At 31.8% G+C, this 23,882-nt stretch overlaps 1 protein-coding gene across 2 annotated transcripts; it reads right to left on the bottom strand.

The window, feature by feature from the left end:
• Nucleotides 1-241: 241 nt before the first annotated feature.
• LOC130628982 (uncharacterized) lies at nt 242-23,187 on the bottom strand. 2 transcript variants are annotated; one of them, XM_057442059.1, is made up of 12 exons: nt 22,993-23,186; nt 20,818-20,946; nt 20,623-20,703; nt 12,791-12,882; nt 11,343-12,603; nt 10,545-10,813; nt 7,562-10,082; nt 6,883-7,149; nt 6,753-6,784; nt 2,041-2,522; nt 896-956; nt 242-807 (listed from the first exon to the last, which is right to left on the bottom strand). In XM_057442059.1, exons 5-11 carry the CDS (start codon nt 12,590-12,592, stop codon nt 942-944), a joined length of 4,836 nt encoding a protein of 1,611 aa, XP_057298042.1. In that variant the 5' UTR covers nt 12,593-12,603; nt 12,791-12,882; nt 20,623-20,703; nt 20,818-20,946; nt 22,993-23,186; the 3' UTR covers nt 242-807; nt 896-941. The 2 variants fall into 2 exon arrangements, with proteins under 2 accessions (XP_057298042.1, XP_057298051.1); XM_057442068.1 differs by lacking the exon at nt 12,791-12,882 and having other exon boundaries at nt 22,993-23,187.
• Nucleotides 23,188-23,882: the final 695 nt, after the last annotated feature.

The following is a 23,882-nucleotide window of genomic DNA, read 5'->3' as shown; positions in this document are numbered from 1 at the left end:
TCTTAGACATTAATTTTATAATTATTCACAAAAATGTTTTATGAGTTTTGCGGCAACATATTCATGGGCTTTCTTTTACCATCTAGGAGATGACGTCAAACTAGATTTCATCCTACAAAAATTTAATTTTAATAAATGTTAAATTGCTATTCTTCAGTACAATCAGGATAAGATGAACTTTTTTAAAATGGGAAGAAGTTTAAGAAAAGGGGAGAAGTACTGGAAATTAAAAACAGGTAAGCAAGTGTGAATGTTTAATATATTATACAATATTTATTAACAGTTCTTTTATACATTAAACAATGTTATTATAAATAAATAAAAATAATTTTTACAATATAAAAATATTTATATAAAAATATATATAATTTTTTTCTTATTAATATTATTTTAACCATTCTAAATAATTGTGTCAGTTCTTTTATTTTTTTCTCGACTGCTTGTGTATATTTTGGAAGAGCGAGACAAATAATTATTTTCAAAATACCCACTATACGTGGGTATTCTGTCGTCACGTGACCAACCAGGGCCTTCAAAATATAAAGGCCTAACAAGACTTGGGGACGAGGTTGAGAAAGTATATCAGTTGACGTTTGTAATAAAAAAGATTCACTCTACATTGCACCATGCGGCAAGTTTGAGACAGTTTAAAAAAACACGTGACCTTTGACATGTGTCGCTTCCTGAATGAAATATAAACGAAACAAGGCTTGATAAAAATCGAACAGAAAAATGTTTCAGTACGTTTTACTACAAATAAATTCATTACAATATAAAATAAAACTAAAAAATGGACTCGTTCCTCATCTAAAAAATAAATAAATTTCATGAAAGAAAGTTAAAAATAGAAATAACAAAAGATAAATATATCCAATTGTATAAAGTACCGTCTCACCTCACAAACTGATTGTTGTTTTTCAAAACAAAATCATTTGAAATATTTACTTCGTCCTGTCCTGAAAGATAAAAAGATTTGTTATTTTAAAGTATAGCTACTTAAGTATTAGAACAGCCATCGTCATGGCCATGTCTTCTAAATGAGAGACAATCTGTCAATTTGTTCATAAAATCCTGTTATAACGCGAAATTTGTACAATCGCTATGCAAAAAATAAAATAATTTCGGATTACGAAAAAAAAGTTTAACATCGTGGCATTCTTATTTTTGAATGTTTTAAATATCTTTTATTTTAAATATTTTCAGATCTATAATATTCAATTCATGCTAACAATAATAACAATCAATTTCAGAAGATGTAAAATAAAAAACAGTCTGGGTACGAAATTGTATTTTTACTTCTTCTTTTTCTCTTATAAAATTTATTATTTTTAATTTCGTTATAATATATACATCTCTTATCATTATTTTTACATACATAAAAATTAATGCTGTCAGAATTGTTAACAGCTATAATAATTCACTATTTTTTATTAAAAATACTTTCTACTTTGGACTGTCACAATAATCTACTTGACAACCTTAACATTTTATTCTTAAGTATTTTATTCATTTTATCCAATTTGTTATAAAAAAATATTTTTGACATTCAACATTTTATTCTTAAGTTTCTTAAATTTAGATTCATTATATCCTTCAATTTGTTAATTAGTTTATTTCACTCAAATAAAAATCATCCATCCTTTTATTATTGCGAATCATTTCATTCGTTTTTTAACTTTCATTTATCATCATTATTATCAAATTAAAAGAAATAAAAAAATCATTCTTCTTTCTAATTTTTTAACTTTTAATTTCTTATACCACGCACTAAAATTTAAAAAAATAAAAACATTCCACACCTAAATATTTATTTAAAAATTTATTTAATCCTTATTATTTTCAAATTAAAATAAAATACAAATTTATTCTTCTTTCTAATTTATTAACTTTTAATTTCTTCGCACCAAAATTTAAAAAAATAAAAACATTCCATACCTAAATATTTATTTAAAAATTTATTTAATCCTTATTATTTTCAAATTAAAATAAAATACAAATTTATTCTTCTTTCTAATTTATTAAATCAACTTAATAACTTACTTCGTATTCTTTTATTTTTCGTCTTATTATTTCCCGGTTTTGTTCATTCATCCATCCTCCAGCATAATCATAAGCTGTATATCCATCTTCATCTTCGATCGTCACATCAATATTTTCATGACGCAACAAAACATCAACACATGAGATGTGACCAAACACTGCAGCAAAATGTAATGGTGTGCGGTTGTTAACATTTCCACGGTTGATGTTTGTTACATCATGTCGACATAACATATCTAATATTGTGTGACGATCATGCATTGCAGCGTAATGATAACTGTTTTGTTTCACACTATCTTCCGCCCAAACATCACTCCCATATGAGATGAGTATTTCCACCATTGATGTATTGTCGGTGATCCATACTGTCCACATCAATGGTGTGTAATCATCTTCACCTCTCATGTGAACGATGTTTGGATGAATGGATAGTAATTTTTTCAGTTTCTCGATATCGTTAGATTTAATAATTTCCACGATATCTAAAAATAAAATAATAAATGAATAAAAATTATAAATTTATAAATTAATGAAACATGATAACGAAAAACTTATGACATCACTAAATACTTTTTTTTTATTGTAAAACATTTTATAATGTATTAAACATAAAAAAAGTAATTGTGAAAACACAGAAACAAAAAATATAGTAATAATTTATTTTTATTTAAGTTAATATTAATATGTTGACGTCATCATGTATAGGATAATTTGCATCAGGAGAAAATTATTCTACTTGTATGAACCACGGAAGTGTTTCAGTTAATGTCGAGACCCTAAAATTTTTCGCTTGTTAAAATAATTTCACATGACATTTTTAATAAAAATCTCGGAAGTAAATATAGCTATTCCTACAATTATTACGATAACATAATGCGTTTTTATAAACCAACCTAGTCTAGCACTTTCTTTCCCTGGGATTTTTTATCTATTTCTTATGCCGGAAAATAACAAAAAGATAAATCTGGGCTAGATCTGGAAACGAGGCTGGATAGTCTGCTTATTTCATGAATCTTCAATTAGCTTTTTAAAACAAAGGAAAAATTTTACCAAATATTAGTATTGTCTAATCTAGCACTCTTGTCCCTAGGGATTTTTTTATCTATATGGCATGTGGGAAGACGGCGATGAATCCCTAAAACCGAGGCTGGCTAGTATGCTTATTCCATGACTTTATTTAGTTTCTTACGAACAAAGAAAAAACTTCACTAAATATTAATATTGAACAAATAACGCTTTTTCAGATTGTATGGAGAAAATTGCAAGACAGAGCATAATCTCAAGCACGCAAAAAGAGTTTGTTAGTTTTTTCAGTTTAAATTCTAAAAAAAAATTAAAATTACACAGCTCTTAGTAAATACTCCGTTAATTGTGAACAGACTTCTCATGAATAAAAATAATGTATAATAAAAACTAGCTACTGCTTTTATCAAAATTAAATTTTCTCTCACCTCACACGACCTATCAACATTATTTCTTGAATGAAACATATTCGTTTTGGTTGAGTATGATATAGTGATAAAAATAGAACTACTGTACTCAATATATTCGATTTCGTCTGCACGAATATTTTAAAGATTGTTTCTCTGACACGCGATCGGTTCTTTATAAGAACAAGTTCTAAAGAACACGAGACTTAGGTACACAGCTCTTAGTAAATACTCCATTAATTGTAAACGGGTTTCTCATGAATAAAAATAATGTATAATAAAAACTAGCTACTTCTTTTATCAAAATTAAATTTTCTCTCACCTCACACATTTTATCAACATTATTTGCTGAATGAAACATATTCGTTTTGGTTGAGTATGATATAGTGATAAAAATAGAACGACTGTACTCAATATATTCGATTTCGTCTGTACGAATATTGCAAAGATGTTTCTCTGACACGCGATCGATTAAAAACTGTGCGGGTTTCTTTATAAGAACAAAAAAGAGCACGAGCCTTAGATATTGCAAAAATTCAAACTCAACAGCTTTAGGAAAAAGATATTGTTAAAACAAAAAACCAACCGAGTCTAAATTTTACGATGAAATGACTTTTGATTTGCTTATGATTGTTTTTTTCCCGCCGGATGGTTAGTATTAGCAATAATTTTTAAAAAATGTGGAAAACTTGAAAACGAGGTTATTCATTACTATATTGTAACTAAATTGAAAAACAGGCTTTCCCTCTGCAAATTTCTAATGTAATTTTTACAAAATCAAATCACATAGAAACGAGGCTGTAGTCGTTATAAGAGTTTTGCTGTTAATAGTACGCCATGCGAGTTACAGTGAGAAATCGCATCATATAACATTGACCAACTTTGTACAAAGTGATCAACTTCAGGAAAGCCACTTTGTATGGAACAGTAAAGTGGTACGAGGCATCTTGCTTGAAAAGTATTCAGCAAAATTTAAGTATGGCCGAGAGCCATGTGTTCAAAAACGAAAGGTAAATGTAAATAGTGTTTCCGAACTTGGTGCAAAATTCGGTATATTAAGCCAGCTTTAGAGTATGTGTTGGAGTAAAATTGAATCTATGATGTATATTTACAAAATATGCGCTTTAAATATCAAAATCAACTGCCTAACACTAACTCAGACTCACACGCTACACTATAAATTTGGGGAGTTTGTTCGTTCTAGTCAGAACAAGGAAAGAAAAAATCAGTCTAAATTTTACGACGAAATGATTTGATTTGCTTATGATTGTTTGTTTTTTCTCACCGGGTGGTTACTATTAGCAATATTTTTCAAATGTGGGTAACTTGAAAACAAGGCTTTTCATTACTAACTTGAATAACAGGCTTTTCCCTCTGCAAAGTCCATATAACATAGAGACGAGGCTGTAGTCGTTATAAGAGTTTTACTGTAAATAGTGCGCCAAGCGACTTACAGGGAGGATTCGCATCATACAACATTGTCCAACTTTGCACAAAGTGATCAACTTTCAAATTATTATGCGAAATTTAAGTATGACCGAGAGCTAGCTACGGGTTCAAAAAGAAAAGGCAAAAGGGAATAGTTTTTTTAAACTTGGTGTGAAATTTGGTAAGTCAGCAAGCTTTAGTGTTGCATTGGAGTAAACTTGAAGCTTGAAGGTACATTTACAATATATACGCTTATATTCGTTACAGCCTGAAATGTTCCTTATTATAACATGTACCGGTAAAAGTAGTTTTTATTTTGTTATTCATTTCAAAGATTCATAAAAACATTTGCGATTGATTCTGCTAAAATTTCTTTTTGCCAAATGTATTTCTCTCGGGAGTAGAGAGAAAATTGGTGTTTTAGTCTTGCCGATGTTCTTATTTTGTTTTCTTTTCCTCAGCCTCATTGTTTGTATTGCTAAACGAGTTCGCCAACTAAATATATCTGAGCATGCAAAGTTTTGTTTGTTTTGATTTTGCTTTGAAAAATTCTCTTCCCCGAAAAGTAGAAATATTTTATAAAATATCTTTTAACCAATAAGAAAACTGTTTATTTAGAATTCAAAATAACTATCCGGTTTTTAATACCAGAAAAAGTGCTTACACTCAGAATGTTAAATTGGTCACATGTTTTTTTTGTTTCCCGTGAAAATCAAATAGATATTTCGCTGGTAATTAGCCGCCGAATTCGCTATTCCCAATTCGCTTCGTAAAAATATCCCTTTTGCAGGTAAATGTAGGTCTCAAAAGGACGTTCTCACTTTGCATACACTTGTTGAGCAGTTTATCTTTGCTTCTTTAACTATGCCCAGCAAAGTACGATATAGCCATAAATAATGCGTGGTTTGAATTTAAATTTAAGGGAATTGCTCTACATTTGTTTGCGTCTAAACTTTCGTTTGAGAAAAACTGAATTAGATATCCGAGAAAAAACTTAGCTAACTAGGCTAAACTACACCAGAAATTATGCAAAAAATATGTATTACTTTTAAATTATTAATAATCTATACTAAACAAATGATTTGAATAAATCGAGCAACCACGAGATAGTAATAAAATTAATGGCAATATTTGAACAAAATTTTTTCTATTGACAAAGTTTGAAAACTTTATTAATACCAAGTGAGAAGTTTTGTATCACTTTTATTGACACAACAGCAACATCAGCACACTACATTTTAGCGGAAGTACTTTTGCCTTTGATGTTTTGTCACTCCAAAGCCTCCTTTTAGGATATATATTACCAATGTGCAGAGTAGATTTATTTTTACTTGATAACACTTAGTTTCTCTTAATTAATGTCATATGACCGAGAAAGAAAACATTGTCGAAATTTTACAAAAGGAAAACAAAAACGTCTAATAACCTCTTACGTTTTTAGTAAAGATCTGTTTTAAAAGCAACACCAGATGGAAAAAAAATTCTTAAAAGGTTCTAGGACTAAATTTGTTTCAGACAATAGTGTCATTAAATTGACTTTGCGTGTCCCATGGTATAAGTACAGTAATAAATTAAATGTTTAACAAATAATTAGAATAATTTGTTTGTTGTAATATGGGTAACGAAGAAAGCAAATATTTAACTATTCCGCATTCTTTTTGTAACAGGTAAATAACAACATGAACAAGAAAATTTTTTAATAAATGTTAATTTTTTTAAATCACACAATTAGTCAACACTTATTTCTGTCTATTTTGTCAAGCTAATTTTTTTATGCCTATTTTGTGACAAAGAGTGTTGTGGTGATTTTCTAGCTTAAAATTATGCTGATAAAACGATAACTATTTCTCTTACCTTTAAATTGGACACCCATGACGTTTGGAAGTCTAAAAAAATTGAGCACATGTTAATATTCCTGAAGCCTGACATACTTTTTAACACATGGCTATAAAATGTTTTTAATAGAAGTTGAATAAAATCTTACTCGTGACGATAAGACACAGTGCTGTCATCAGATACACCAAGATGATTTTTAGCAACAACACAAAACTTGCACGATTCACCAATTTCCATGTCATCAACGATGTATTGATTGCAAGAAATGTTAGTTGCTAAGTTATTCCAGGTTAAACTTTTACTTTCTTGTCTACTAACGGTGTATTTATTAGCGTGCTGTTGCCATCTCAATATACATGATGTACTTGACAAATATGAGCAAATTATATTGCTCACTTTTCCAGGAGGATAAAGGCTAAAATTATTAATATTGCATTTATATCATATTTTTTAACAAAACTAATGACTTTTACTTAATAAAATAAATTAAAAGATGATCAAAATTTTGTCTAATAATATTTTTTTTTTTCATGCTTAGCAGCAGGTTAACATTTTTAACATCAGAAAACTCTTACAATGTTTTTATTAAGTACAGAATAGGTCCTGATACATATGTCGTGATTTTTTTGCCTCTCTAGAACAAATTTCACAAAAGAAAGGAGAGAGGATTGCGAATGATCACACTTTGGTCATCTCGTGGGGGTTTTTTATTTTAATATAACACAACCCTTACCATCCAATTCTTTAATATGAATCACTGAATTTAAATTTTTTAAAGAACTATTCAAAAGAGAATTTGTTCTCTATTGTTTAAAAATTTTACTTACTTTTTCATAACGAACTCATGCGCATTTAGGAGTTCATCCGTTGCCTGAAAACCAACATGTTCCAAATCTTTTATCATTTCTTTGAATTTCCAATATTGTGGTTTAATGTTAAAAACTATTTTATTGTTACTTTTCATAGACTTTTTGAACGGTATTTCCGTATCTTCATCGTTTGAGACTTCTAGATTGTATTCAACCAGATGTTCAGTTAACAGTTTACTGATGATATGACCAGTTGATGATTTTACTGTACCTGATTGGTAAACGTTGGACGTTGAAACAAGGACTAGATTTTGTGTCGCTCTGGACATTGCTTCTAATGTCAAATGTTTTAACTTGCAATCATTGCTTTCAATTATACAGATGCATTCGGCTGCTTCAACTCCACGACTTCCCTCAATAGTAGTGAGCAGGTTATAATTTTGGCTCTGCAAGGGATTTTTAACTATGATATCATCACCATTTAAAACTTTCCAGTCAGTGTACTTGTCATAGTGAAGAAAATCAATTTTTAACAGTTTTAGTAATCTGTAAAAAATATCCTTTTGAGGGAATGTGTTATATATGAACAAACGTTTAGTGGCATGATGTAAACATACATCTTGTAAAACAAGCGCTAACATCGGTATAAACTCTTTGTCTGTTGTTGGAGTATTTGCCGGATGTATCAATAACGGTTTTGTTCCTTCGATATTATGACCGATTGAATACGCTGTATTAAATTTTAATGAAGTGTCAATTCTAACATTACCCGAAAGATCCCCATCTTGTATTGAAGCTGCAACGACATCAATATCAACCGGTGTTTCAAAACTTTCTTCTTCTCCTTTTATTATCGGCGTGACATTGCTACTGGTAGTTTGTCCTTGTTGTTGTTGTGGTGGTGGTGGTGGTGGTGGTGGTTGCTGCTGTCGCTGCTGCTGTTGTTGTTGTTGTCGCCGTTGTGGCTCTTGCTGCTGTTGTGGTTGTTTGGTGGACAATCCTTCTTTTGATTGCTGATCGGGAAGCTTCATTGTTACCTTGTTTTGTTCTACTTCATTTTCAAAAGCCTTTAAAAACTGAAAGATTATCCGTGTTGTTCTCATTGCTCTGTTCAGTTTTAAAACTTTCATTCCTGTTTCTTCATACTTGTACTTGTCATGTATTGTGACTCTTTGGTGTGAAATTAATGTTCTATGTTTCTCAATGGATTGTGGGAAAAAGATGATGAAAGAGTTATTTAATTTGTCTTCAGTTTCCAGATAGTGTTTAAGCAAAGATGATTCTTCCTTGTTAAATAACTCTCCATTTAATTCATCAATTATTAGATGCAGGTTTTGGTCAACATGTTTCTTAACCAATGACTCTAATAACTGGTATGGTGTTGGCACTTCATTCATTTTCAAATCCTTAGCTAACTCGACATTATCCTTTACAACAACTTCGACAGCGGCTTTGAAATTAAATCTTTTAGTATGATTGACAATATCCCGTTTAAGCAATGTGTTGCCGTCCCAAATAACGTAGTATATGACTGATCTATTCTCAGAGCGCTCGTAAGCTATTTCCAAATGTGCTAAAGCTAGCACTGTCTTTCCACTGCCTAGAGGACCGATTATAATTTTTTTTAAAGAGTTGTTGTATAAATGACGGAGTTGCTGTGGAGAAAGTATTAACGAGCTTATTTGTTCGTGGACGTTTTTACTGAGTGAAGGAACAGAATAGAGTGCTTTTCTTGTAGCCATGAAACACATGACTTTACCAACCATGTTGATATACCGTTCCTTGTTGTCCTGAACATTATTTTGTACTTGTGAGCTTTGCAAAATATTTGAAAAGAACTTCGTCATACTTCTATCCTCAGCCAAAGTTTTTTTGGAGAGTAAGTTGCAGTCTACACAAAGGTGGATATTTTCGATATCTTTGAAATGTGGTGCAGCTACAACATTAACCATTGTCAGGTGACCATTTTTAAGATATTTTTTAGTGATGATAGATAGCTCCTTCAAGTCTTCTTCGCCCGCTTTGACTTCATCTTGTATTCTTACTGCGTCGGTTGTTTCTGTGTATCTAATGTTGACGATATAATTTGGCAACACAAGTAGAATTCTTTTGTTATCAGTAATTGTGCTTTCCAAACTCAAAGAAAATTCTTTATCCAGTTTTAGAAATCGAATATGTTCCTTTGTGTTATAATGAGTAAATATTGTAAACAAACGAGGTTGTAATTCGATTATAACATACTTTATCTTTTGTGCAAATAAGGAATGTGTGACTTTTGGCATTGGGGGTGGAATTTGGAGTGGTTCTTCCATGCATTCTTCATTCACGGTGAAATAACGTTGGATGTATTCCTTTCCAAGTGCTTCGTACTCCTTAGGCTCCATTGTTTGTAGACTACCTCCACATATAAATTCAATATCTTCTTCTTCTATTTCTGCTTTTACAATGCATTTTATATGTTCAGATATTCTTCCACTGTTGTGGGTTCTAACATCAAAATAGCTGGTTGTACACATATGTGCTCGGACCAGTGCAATATCTAATTAAAAAAATTATTTTACTTTGCAACATTTCTACTCAACCAATTTTAATCTAAAGTGCTGTACAAAACAACGCGCTAGAGACGTTAAATTTTTTGTGTAGAATACTAAACGTTATTATTCAAGAATCTTTGCAATAATTTTTATATATTTTTGCGTTCTCATAGCCAAAGTAAAACTTTTGTCGAGGTAAATGGCTTGCATCGTTGAAATGATTGCTATTCTAACAAAATCTTGACAATGTTTTTTTTATGGTTCGAATAATATTTTAAATAAACCCTTAAGATTAAATTTGTTCTACTTGTAAATATAGCTTTCCCAACTTGTTTAATTGTGCTCTGCCCCCATGCACAGCTACATTAGTAAGTAATGTATTTTTTTGTTCTGTTTTGTTTTTATTGTTCCAACTCCTTATTCATTTTTTCCGTACTAGATAGAATACATTATCTAAATTTACTCACTTTTAATTGGAATCAAATGAGTTTTACTTTCACTGTCAACTAACGTAACTGATAACCCATTAATAGATTCGGCAATGTGATTGTAAATAATCAGGATTAGTTTCCCTTCTTCTTCTTCCACAATGTAATCGTTGTCGACATGAAGTTCTTTTGATTGTATCGCAAAATTTTCAGTAATGATGACTTGTACACTTTTCATAGACCAGTGGGAGCAGCCATCCTCAAATTGTATTAGAAAATCTCCTCGGAAATTTTTTAATAGTATATAACTAAAATAAACATTTAAATATAAATCAGAATAATAAGTAACTGTATGAAATATTGTCCTAAAAAACGATAAAATCTTATTTTTTGAAAGAAAGGTATCTTCTTTCTAGGCCGTTTTAAGTGACAAGTTTTTGAACGACACGATGACAACAAAGGACTTTACTGTTCCCATTCCGTCTTTCAATCATAATCGTTTTGAATGTTCCTAACTCCGTTTTGGTTTTTTTTTACATCAACTTGAATATAAATAGTTCATTCTTTAAGTTATTTAGATTTTACTTAATGTTGTCTTTGTTTTTATTTACTTTACATTTTTGTATTTCAATCAGTGCTGTCATAATTTCAATCTGATGTACTCTTATTGCTGATGACTCTCCTATGCATTGAAATCATTACAGAAAAGTGATTTAGTTACACCAAGATAAAGTGGAATTTAATTGAATGAAAATTTTACTTTACCATATTTGTCTTTTATGTTAAGTTGACAGAATCAATTTAATAATAGAACAATATAGAAAAAGAATTACACACCTGGGTTGTTCTTTTATAGTTTCTTCCAACTGAGAACTCTTCTGATCACATGATGATGAAGAATTAGTTTGCTTTACTATTTCCACTTCGGCTGCTAATCGCTTATAATTCTCTTTATTCTCTTTAATACCATCTTTGTTTTGCTGAATATTGTCTTTATTTGCTTTGATGTCATCTTGATTTTGTTTAATACCATCTTCGTTTTGATGAATATTGTCTTTATTTGCTTTGATGTCATCTTGATTTTGTTTAATACCATCTTCGTTTTGATGAATATTGTCTTTATTTGCTTTGATGTCATCTTGATTTTGTGTAATACCATCTTCGTTTTGCTGAATACTGTCTTTATTTGCTTTGATGTCATCTTGATTTTGTTTAATACCATCTTCGTTTTGATGAATACTGTCTTTATTTGCTTTGATGTCATCTTGATTTTGTTTAATACCATCTTCGTTTTGCTGAATATTGTCTTTATTTGCTTTGATGTCATCTTGATTTTGTTTAATACCATCTTCGTTTCGCTGAATACTGTCTTTATTTGCTTCGATGTCATCTTGATTTTGTTTAATACCATCTTCGTTTTGATGAATACTGTCTTTATTTGCTTTGATGTCATCTTGATTTTGTTTTATATTGTCTTGGTTTTTGTTAACATTGAAATTTAAAATTTCAGTAACTGCTTTCATAATTTCAATCTTAAATAAGTCCAAGTCTTTTAAACAACCAGACTTCAAATCTCTAATTTTCGTTATGTCATATCCGAGTCTTCTTAATATACCTTCTATGGCGTTCCACAACCGATTATATTGTGCTGAAGTCATTGCTCTTCCATGCATAACAATATTTCGCTCATTTCTGATTCGAATGATGTCAGCACCGACACTGAAATCATTTGGTTGCGGTGTTCTGGTCCTCCATCCACCAATTGGTGCTTGTATACCGTGACAACAATTAATTAGAACGTCACATAAAATAGTGATGTCAAACAATCCCGAATCTGTTTCCTTATCTTGTGGAAAAACGATTTCCAGCTGATCTCTTTTCAAATGGTTTAAATGTTTCTTATATTGTTTTAATGACAGATATAATTGTTTCTTATCCCTTGGCATGTTGCCACGGGCAGGATCATGTAAAATTTCACGTAAGTGGTCACAACATTCATTGAGAAGCGTGACCAATTTAATTTGATATTCATTGTTTGCAATCAATGCATGGTGAGAAGATCCTGTTGGAGGTACTGCCGTTGCCATGACTATAATATCTATAAGATAATTTCAATTTCAATTCAAGAAATATCAATAAAAGTTTTTCATACTGTTTATCAACAAAATTACTAGAAGTTCATGGAAATTCGCCTATCGCAACAAAGTCGATAGAGATACATTGCATTTGTTATTTTGTGTCCTGTAGCAACATTAGATCAATTAATTAAAAGAACAACAACACACCCGCGTTGACGTTCTTTCTTCAAAAATGCTCTTAACAGAACGTTTCTTCTGTTTCTACATATAATGTTTATTAGTGCGTTTGTTCGTTGTTTCTACGAAAAAAATCATAGTTTTAATACTACTCACTTAGTTATTCAGTATATAGGTTGTAATACACCGATAAACAATTTGCAAAATGGCTATTTTTAATTTTACCGTATTGCTTTATTTGTTTGTGAGATCTGAAATGTGAGATCACATTTTTTTACTTTCTCTTACAATAATATTAGAGAAAGGGAGACTATTTAACGAATTCTTTACAATTTAAGACTTCACAGGTCCTAATTTGTTTTTAAGATATAATTTTGCGGGTTAAAGTTTTGTATAACTGATTTTTGATTGGTTTGAAAAAACAAAAGATAAGATTGGAATTTGAAGTACGTTTTCGAATTTTGCTCCACTCTACCCCTCTTTACTTCTTCAGTCTGAATGGAAACACTCCAGCTTGTGCTTTAACACCCATGTGTTACCACAGTCTATTTACGCAACGCTATCAGTAAGGAAAACAGCCCAAGGCTTTTAAAAATATACATAAACTTAAATTTCGACATAGTGCGAGTATAATAAGACATTTGGCTATCAAGCAGGCCAGTCAACTGATCATGCAATCATTCAGTTAAGTCAAGAAATATTTCAAACCTTATTGATCTCAGCACAGCATTCGATACAGTTTGTCATAAAATTCTATTATTATGGCATCATAATCATTATCATCATCATTCTCGGCTTAACGTCTGTTTTCCATGCTAGCATGGGTTGGACGGGGTATATTAATGACCCTCTTCCAATCTGATCTAGACTGTGTTAGATCTAAACTCAACTTCCTCTCTATCAAGTCTGTCCTTATAACCTCCTGCCAAGTCTTTCTCGGTCTGCCTCTGGGCTTTGCCCCAGGAACTATCAAGTCTCTACACTTTCTTACCCAATTATCCTCCTCCATTCTTTCCAAGTGCCCCAGCCAATTTAATCTTCTTATCTAGATAACATCTTTAAATACATGGTTAATATATTTGGTGTTATATTGAATCGCCGGTGGTTCTTGGATTTTTCCACGGAATGCCAACAAGTGTAATTAACAACAGCCATATTCTGCGTGCATGTCGCAAAAAACATATCGTGTTACGGGCACACAAAGTAACGTGTAACTTAAAGACGGGACACCTCGTGTGTTTTTTATGGGTTAACGACTAGTCTATATTAGGATACTCACTGTGTCAAATGGTAGCTGCAAATGGTGACGGGAATATTTTCGTGGATATTCCTGGCAGATGAATTCTTGTGAATTTTTTCACGGGATAACGACTAGGTTGTAGTAATAAGCACACTTCGAGAGAACTAATTTACTTATTTAATCCTTTATCATAATATGGTGACAGTGTATAAGAAGAATGGGTTGTTTTCATTTTCTTTTGAAGCCGCTAAAACCGTTATGTCTAATTTGTTAACTTTATCGACGTTACGTCAAGACGTTAAAGCCTTTTAGACTGCCGTCAATCTGTATAAAATTAGCGAAGCCATTGCATTGCACTTTTGAGTGTGAGGCTAAAAAAGGGAAATCTTTTAGACGCAACTGGCATCAGCTGCTCCACCCTAGGTAACTGGGGATTACCTACATTTAAAACTTGATTAATTAACCAGCGCTGTTATCGACAAAAAGCAGACATCTCTGTTCACTTTCCCTTTTTTATCACGTCCAACACAAAATTTGATGAAAATTCAAAAGGTGTCTAATAAAAATTCGAAAAATAAATAAAACTACAATAATACTATTTAATAGTTATTATACTGTTTGCATTTCGTGTTTCCGCAACACGACTTTTTTTCTCGCGTGCAAGCAGACAAATAGAATACGGCTTTTATTAAAGAGATCAAAGAATGTTGACATAAATGTCTGTGGTCTGGTGAGTACTCTTTACAGATGACGCATGTGATTAAAATAAACCTTCGCAAGTAAACCACATAAATATTTGTGATAAAAAAAACTTATAGACAGTTAACCTGAAATAGCTGACTGGTAAATGATAAAAATGATCATAAAGCAAAATAAATTCAAAACTAGACTTATTTAACCCTATTCGGTCCGGGGTTTTTCGAACATACTATGACCTCAATAACTTTTCATAAGATTGTTCAAATTGAATCAAACTTGGCACACTTATAGTACGTCATAAAAGGAACAAAATGGTGGCAAAAAATGTTTGCTTGCGTCAGCACATTTTCTGTGACGTCATCAGAGGCTTGAAAATTGTTAAAAATGCCACTATCTGCTTAAAAAATAATTACTTTCGTTCTAGAGCGAATTTTTACATTCTGTTTGAAGTTTCTGAAAGCTAAATAAAATTCTTTTAACATATCTTCCGGTTTTTACATGGATCTAATAAAAAATTGCCAAAAATTGCCCGACAATCCGTTTTTTCCGGATTTTCGGGTAAAATCCGACAAAATCGGGAAATCGGAATAGTCACGTGTTAAAATTATTCAAAATGATTCTTCTTGATGAAACAAAGCTTGCAAGTTTCAAGTTCTAAGGATTATCCTAACAGGAGTTATTATATTTTCCCCATTATAAGGATTTCATAGAGATTTTAGGGGTAGTTTCGAGTAATGGCCAATATCAAAGCCTCTGAAAGGTATGGGACCTAACAATTTAGCATGCAGGTGTCTAATAGATAAATGGTGAAACTCAGTAAGTATCATAGCCATATAAGAAAGCAATCAGGAGTTATTAAAAAAACCGTCAGGGGGGGCGGAATCCGCCCCCCCCACCGGACCGAATAGGGTTAAACCGAAGTTGCGCAAAATTTTTCAAAAAGGTTTTTACGCGTTATAAAGGTGCTGCCCGCTAAAAAATCAAAACTTGATATTAGTTACATGGAAAAGTAAAGAAAAAAGTATTTAAATACAACCAAAATTGTCTTTCATAAAGGTGGGTTTCCATTAGAGCGAATCTTCCTATAGCTCTAAAATTACACAAAATTTTAGTGCGACAGGAGTTCTACGCTCTAAATGAGTTTCAAATTATTATTCATATTATTATTTGTGCGAAATTTTCTTATGTGAACACACGCATTTCAAGATGGCAGACAGTTCAGAAAAAAGAAGAAGCTGTGGCCTTAATAGTAAAAAAAAGAGACGAAGAAAATCGCCATTTTCTCATGTTCGTCAAATTTATAGAGAAAGAGAATTGAAAGGAGTGCATAATCAACTGCTTTAAGAAGTGAAATTGCGCAATGAGGGCAATAGTTGTCATCTTGGCCAAACTTGGTGATTTTGTTGTAGGGTCATTCTTGTTATTTAAATAATTTCAACCGCCGCCTCCGAATAAGAATCAATATCCTCCTCATCCTCCGGAGCCGTTATATTTGATTTTGTGTCTCTAATTTGAATACTTATCAAGCCAAGACAAAAAAGAGTATTCCTTTAAAATTTGACACACGATTCAACGTCAGCCAAACCTGATCCCAATGCAAATTTCCTTCTTAGGTTATTCCTTTCCTTGCTGTATCTTTTTTAAGTTGTCCCATCTTTGAAAAGCTTAACCTTAAAACAGTTGAATTTAAAAAACATTTTTTCTAATTAAGTAATAGAAGAAGCTGAATACGCTCAAGGTTTAACAGCGCAAAAATATAGCGCATTGAACTGACGAAAAAGGATAAACTTTACCCTCTTCGCATCCTAATTCATCCTCAACTTTCCTCCAAGCATTTGCCACTCGATCTTTTTTCTCGATACTCTTTTGCAACTTTTGTCGTATAGACATAATAAAATTTCAAACAGCCTCTGCTAAGTACTCATCTTCCCTTTAAGTTGCACCTATTTGTTTTTCCCATTTAATAAAAACTTGTTTTACAACACTGCTCGCTTCATAACACAAACTATTTCTTGTGCTCAACACGTGTAAGCATGTGCTGAAGTTACACTTCAATAGAATCTATTTAATTTCTTTAAAAGGACATTCGATATTTCGTTGAAGTTGCACTTTCGGGCGAAAACTCAGAGCGATAAATATTAAAACTTTGTGATAATTGTCGCTCTAACTATCGCACTGAAATTGGGCGATAAGAGCAAAAAAATTGTCGCTCTGGAATTTCCACCAGTGCGAAAAAAAATCAATGGGTCAAAAAAGCCAGAGCGATAAGAGAACTCGCACTGATGGAAATCCAGCTTAAGTTTAAACTGAATTTGTTTACTTGACCATGCCATTCTCAATTCTCATCTTTACTGAACTTCGAAAGCGGAAAAGGACTGGGTAAAAACATTAATATGCGCAATTTATGCAATGACGTATTCATTGATTTACCCCGTGTAGAGATTGGCGCATGCAGTTAGAGAAATAACGAAAAAATGTTAATGATATTTCCAATAGAATTTTTTTACAATTATCAATCATGTTCACAAACAGAAATGTAAACATAATTGAATTTCAGTTTGAGCCAGAACGACTCAATAACAAACAAAAAATTCCCTCTTATAATGACAATGAAGCAGACACACCAGATCAGTGAGTGGTGCCTATGTGCAAAAGTGCGAAAGGATGCCTATAGCTGTTGACTGTTTATGCTGTAACGAGGTGGACACTATAAATTACTTCCAGCTACGCTACCTGTAAAATTTGACCTCACATTTTTCTTTTGGTTGTATTATAAATGAGCGCCTGGGTATAAGGTTTCTGTTGTGTTTTTGATAAGAAATGTATAACAGAGCACGAAGATTTCAACGCTGTTGTGATTTTAAACAAAACTTTGTGGACAGCGATAGTCGCTATTCACAATCAGGAAAGCCGTAGACTTAAAAAAAGGACGAAGTTTCTAACAAATAGGTCGCTAGCACTCTTGCTTCCAATCTTTTTTGAAGATGATATTTTTAGATCTTATCGATATGCGGCATACCGCCAATTTTATTGGTTTGTTCATAACCACTTGGGAAAAGGTGTTCGTCGGGTGATACAATCTTGTGTCGTGTCTAGGATACGTAGAGAATATCCAGGTCCGAATGGGGATGTATACTGGCTTCAAAGAAAGTGAATAAATACCTGAAATTGATTTTTCTCACACAAATTAAGTTGACGACGAGAATATTTGATTGTAAATTAAAAATAACAGGCTTTTTCAGAAGAGGCGTGCGATCGTACGCGCATGCCTTGGCACACGCATAAAACACGTGCGATGGCAACCTTCGAAATAATTTTTGGAGACTCGTCAGACAAAATGCTTGCCACATTTCCAGTTTGTTCGGAGATGTCCTTAGCTCGTTTAGAACGTTCATCGGACAAAACGTCGATAGATTTCCGTCTTGGTCAAACACTTTTTATCCATTAGCAAGCCTATTCATAGCCAACCTGACCATCCTAGCTAATTCACCGACTCCTGACTTAGTTAAAAGAACTACGTAGACATGAATCTCTTTTGCCTGACCCCTTCGTCGTTGGTAACCAGGTCTTACACAAGAAATCCAGCCATGCGGTTCTTAACTAATGCGGAGGTGAACGCCGACGAAGCACGGATGAATCAAGTCTGCAAAACTGCACTTACAGGCGGAACAGACATTTTATCATGGATTTAATTGTAGATAATTTCTTCATTTGACAAAACAATTGGAATCCATAGCAAGTCCGAATTTACCGGATTTTTTTCTTCATGCCCCAAGTGTTATTTAAACAATATAAATTGGCAAATGTGAAATGTTGCTACGGCTATTTTTTTAATCAAAAACTACACATCTACTTTGCTTGTTACAGACAGACTAGAACTAGCGTAGTAATGTACTAATTTTTAAACCCGTGGAAGAAACCACGTGCAGAAATTTTTTTTAATTTGTTGTTTCTTATCATAAAACGTTTGTTAATTCAATGAAAAAGATTTAAACAAAATAGGCAACGTGAATATGTCCCAACATAAATTTGTGACAAAGTATTTACATTCATTGTAGTTACACAACCCGCCAGTAAGATTAAATTGGCAGACAATGAAATTCCTAGCAAGTGAAATGACTTTAATTTTGTAACGTGATTTGTTCTAACCAATCAAGAATGTAAATGGAAGTTTTTGGGGGGATGTTTTTTATAGTCGCTTTTGTAGAAGAAATATTCTTACATACAAAAATAACATGCAATTATATATTATTAATGATTATATCTAATTACAAATAAGGTCGTTCTGCATAGACATAATTACAAACTTAAATCTATGGAATATATAGCTTTATCCACGACTAATTTATATTATTAATACCCGTCTACGTCTGTCTGTTGCGCAAGTAGCAAGACACACGCAATGCGGTGTAAAAAGGGCAAACAAATCCGTGGACTAGCTTTAAATAGTCTCTTCACCGAAAAAGGTTTCAGTAAACAATAAAAAGTGATGTCAGAAAGATACAAGATGCCCTGGGGACGAGGTTGCTCCTAGTCAGGAGGTTAGGAAGTCGAACTGGCTTAACTTACATAAAGGCTGAAATGCACGATTGTATTTTAATATCTTTTATTTATTTCCATATTAACATTTGACGTCAATAAATCAATACACGTCCATTTTTATTTAATTACTCTCATTCTCCTATCGCTATCACTTTCGTCTACCTCACATGATATGTCCAAAGTTCATATCGCTCTACTTTTGTAAACAACAAAATCCATGGTTTTAATTAAATCCATGGTTATAATTATCTTCTTTACTGTAATGCTCTGGATAAACGCTCGCTACGTTTACTTAAATTCTTTCTCAATTTATTGTTTTGTCCTTTCAGTATTTTCTTTTAATAAACGCTCATCTAATAAGACCACCGCCTTTTTCTTTAAAGAGCTGTTTCAAACTCGTCCCAGCGCCTTTTGTCTGTTCATTAAAAAAAAGACACAAAAGGCGCTGGGGACGAGTTTGGGGCTGTTTAATAATGATATTCATGAAGCCCACTTTAAACATAGGAATGAAGGAAGGAATAAGATATGATAAATGCTGCACTAGCTTTTAATATAATGATAGAGATAAATTAAAATTGTAAAATTTTATCAAAAGTTTCTTTCTTAAACCTTCATCTCCAGTTCTAAATTGGACGCCCCTAAAGATACACACCCGGGCGTTTTTAAAGCATTGTAGTATATGTATTGAATTCCTTTATATTAGTACTAAAAGTATTAGTACTAAATATTACTACTTAATACGTCGTCGAAGGAGAGATATTATTACAAAGGAATGCAAATATTTTCAAGTATTTATTTATTTAGTTGCACGCATCTTGTCATGAGAAGAACATGGCTCATCATTTTTTACTTGTTAACAGTCTTGCCAAGTTCTATACTTCACCAAAGTTTTTGTCATCAACTCAATTTTTCTTGAACATTTAAGGTTACATCATTAACATTTTCCAAATTTTATCTGGCAATATATATTTACTAGGTATTGCTGTTAACCTCGCTCCAAGGCCTCTAATTGCTGTCCCAGACTTTGGGAAGAAGTAAATTGTCGGATGAGGTTGGTTTTACTGAAAAGGGTTTGTTTGATAAGAAACATGTTTATAAGAAAGTCATATGTGAGTCTTCGTATTAAAAAATTAAGAAACATTTGCTACTAGATTGCTAAATGAAACTAAAGGTTAAAAACAACCTGAGTCAGACTGGAAATTCTTACATCAACATTCTATCTGTTATATAGATTACAAAAATGCAAGTAAACAAACATAATGCAACATGGGAAAAAATAAAAAGACAGGAAGATAAGGAAAGATGAAAACAAACAGCATTATAAAATTGAAAGTATCACCACAATAATATTTAAAAAAGATGAAGAAGTGACTAAACTTACCCGTGTAACGTGATTTTTTGTAAATATATATGTAATTATATTTTCCGTTCTGAGATTCTTTCAACGTTTAATGTTGTTCAACTAAAAAAACCAAAAATCATCTTTGAAGAACCAAGGAGACTAAATATCGATAATATCAGTCAATGATATTATAAACATAATTATCAAAAAAGATGGAGAACTGACTAAACTCACCCGTGAAACAGATTTCATATATAAATATTTGTATCTAAATATATATTTATCTTTTTTTAAAAATTGTGCTGACGTTAAAAGCTGTTGAACTTTCTTCGCTGAAATCTAAAAGTTTATGACAAACCAACCCTAAAATATATTATGTTGTCATATTGGTAATCGTCATGCAACATTGATTACATATATACTTATTCTTTTGTTCAAAATAAAACAAATTATTTATATAGTCATGGTGTAATACAAAGAGTATTGTAATTATATTAACCAATCATATTTCTTTTCGTGTTTACGTAAGTGTTTTTTCTCTCTCTAAACGACGCAAATGTAATCACATGACTACTTAGTTGCTTAGAGCTTTCACAAGAAACTCTTTCTTATTGTGTTCTTTAATTAGGTCATAACACACTTTGACTGTGTGTTACAAGATGTTTTGATCGTTGCGTTAACGGTAGAATCAGAAATATTCTCTCTTTGTTTGTGTAAAAACTAATATCGGTAGAGAACGATCTTGTAGGTGTTTTTCAAGTAGTAGAGCAAAGCGGATCTTTCTGTCGCGATGTAACGTTACGCACACACTTTGTTCGATGAATGTCACGGGACAATACTGATGCAATGTGAACGAGTGAAAACACGGCTTATCGGCACCCTCGTGGTTTTTATTCCATAAAATAACTTTGCAAGTAATTGATTGTAGTATACGTTCTCATTATATAGTAGACATTTAATAAATGATTTAGGCAGTAAACAACTTTTTGATTTTATTAAAATACTGCGCTTAAACTTAAACTTTTGCAGTTTTGTGAATAAATTATTCGTAAATTGAAATAACCGGATATGATTGGCTTTGTGCACCGATTACAGTATTTTTGATCTGATTAATTTCTGAAGTACATACCGAATTTGCAACTTCATAGTGATGTAATTATATTATAACAAATACATAATTAGCAACGACATCATGTGCTATATACCGTTGTTAACAAACTAAATAATTTCTAGAATCGGATCTTATTTTATCAGTAAAAATAAGGATTAATATTCCACATGTTTTGTCAACTTTTGTCCGGCTCATTTTTATCGGTACTTTTTTATATGATCAGTTAACTATACTCTAGCTTTTCTAAAAAGCTTATTATTCCAACTTTATAAATATTTTGAAACTCTTTGTTAAACCTTTTGCATGCAATGCTTACCAACATATATTCAGTATTTTGTCCGTCCAAATTTTACTACACAGCGATGTTTCAGAGCCAGACTTTCACAGAATAAAGAAATTCCAATTAAAGGAGATTTTAGAACTTGATTAATTTTTCGCTGAAAACAATTGGTCGAGCACTTCGCGCACTGATTCTTTTGAAATTAAAAGCAACAGAAAATTCAATACATTTGAAGCATACATAAAATAGTTATTTCTCCTTCTGCCTTTCTTCCTCCAAGATTGTAACAACAATTTGTTGAGAAACATTGCTGGATAAAAATGTTTGTTTTGACGAGCGTAATTATATTATATTTCCTGTTTCTAGAACTTGTTTGAGGGAACCATAGAATCTGTTGTTTATTGTTACGGCCGCAATTTGCAATAACTAATCCAATGTATTGAAAGTTCAAAGTAAACAAATATTTAGAATACTTAGTGGTATTTTATTAATTAATGATACTTTTATTGGTTGATATTATAACAACCAAGGTGTGTAATGCATATAGGGGAAGATTAAACCGCCCTCTTGTAAAAAAATATTTTACTGCAGATTAAAAGTCATTTTCATAATGCCAATGCGGGTTTTACAGTATGTGAAGGTAATCGGGTAGACGTACTAATTTTTCGTTAAATTTTTTTTTTTTTAATTCAAAAGAAATGTTTCGCTTAAACAAAACAATTCACACATAATACACATTTGGATATACTATATAGTCGAGAACACATATTCATAAATATTATGGCGTCATACGTAAGAGACTGCGTGATTACCGGGCGAGTTACTTTATATGTTGTTTCATTAGAACGCACAAAATTTAATTATTGATTCATTCAATTACATAATTCACGGTGGGAATAGTAGTGTAAACCTCTAATTATATCTGGACGCATTTTGACGTACTTTCAAATTTCGCTGCATAATGGGGAAAAATACAAAACAAAAAACAGTAAAATGAATAACAACTTATAATACTTACTTTGCCTTCTTTTTCTGCTTCCTATCTCAACCAAAACCTTTTCCTTAATGGTCGCCTAAACCTTACTACTAGATATTAAACACCTTTAATACGGACATGATTTTTAACAATACGTCTTTTAAAATAGAATAGGACACGCATTATTGACATAAACAATTCTGAGTAAATTGATTAGTTCTCTTATGTATAAGTTATTTATGAAGTAAATCTTATTAAAAACCATCAAAAACAGTTTTTTTAAGCACTTCGGTACCACATATATAGTTAGTTCATTTTATTTTTTATACTTTTTTAAATAATTTGTGGTGAATTATTGAGTGTTTTTTTGGTGAATATTTTTTGTTTGTTCAAGCATTGTTCGGTTCTTTGTGGGTTTTTTCAGGCAAATACCTATTTTTTTTCAAAACGCATAACTCGCCAGAAAACACCCGCACTTTTAACGGTGTATGCGGCTTATCGGCACCCTCGTGGTTTCTATTCCATAAAATAACTTTGCAAAAATGCAAGTAAACAAAGTGGAAATTTTTCCCGGTTGAATTAGCTAAAACGTCCTAATTTCGTGATTTACGTCTTAATTCTGTGATGTACTTTTTTTCCAATGTCAAATATGCTAGGCTCTACATATACATACTAAATAATATAAAAGCTCCTACGCAGCCTATTTCTCTTCGATTTGAAAAATCTCAACAACCTAACAAATGCAAAATCCTGGACTTCATTGGGGATAAATTTGTGATGTAACCAATGATGTTGTTGTCTATAAATAAGTGAAACCTTGTGTTTACAATTATATTTGATTGATGTCAAGACTTTTGGGCTGAAGAATCATCTGAAATGAAAATTTTCAAGATGATCGTATCATCATAATAAAGATACAAAATCATTAGCAA

Source organism: Hydractinia symbiolongicarpus, chromosome 2, assembly GCF_029227915.1.
Source record: "Hydractinia symbiolongicarpus strain clone_291-10 chromosome 2, HSymV2.1, whole genome shotgun sequence".
NCBI lineage: Eukaryota > Metazoa > Cnidaria > Hydrozoa > Anthoathecata > Hydractiniidae > Hydractinia > Hydractinia symbiolongicarpus.
This window is presented reverse-complemented; position numbering and strand designations above follow the sequence as displayed.

What these genes read in the sequence shown, in the direction of transcription:
- LOC130628982 (XM_057442068.1), bottom strand. Translation starts at nt 12,592, where the DNA reads ATGGCAACGGCAGTACCTCCAACAGGATCTTCTCACCATGCATTGATT. An exon ending in CATGAGTTCGTTATGAAAAA is followed by an intron (nt 7,150 to 7,561) that starts GTAAGTAAAATT and finishes TAATAATTTTAG; the next exon opens with CCTTTATCCTCCTGGAAAAG. An exon ending in ACTGTGTCTTATCGTCACGA is followed by an intron (nt 6,785 to 6,882) that starts GTAAGATTTTAT and finishes CAATTTTTTTAG; the next exon opens with ACTTCCAAACGTCATGGGTG.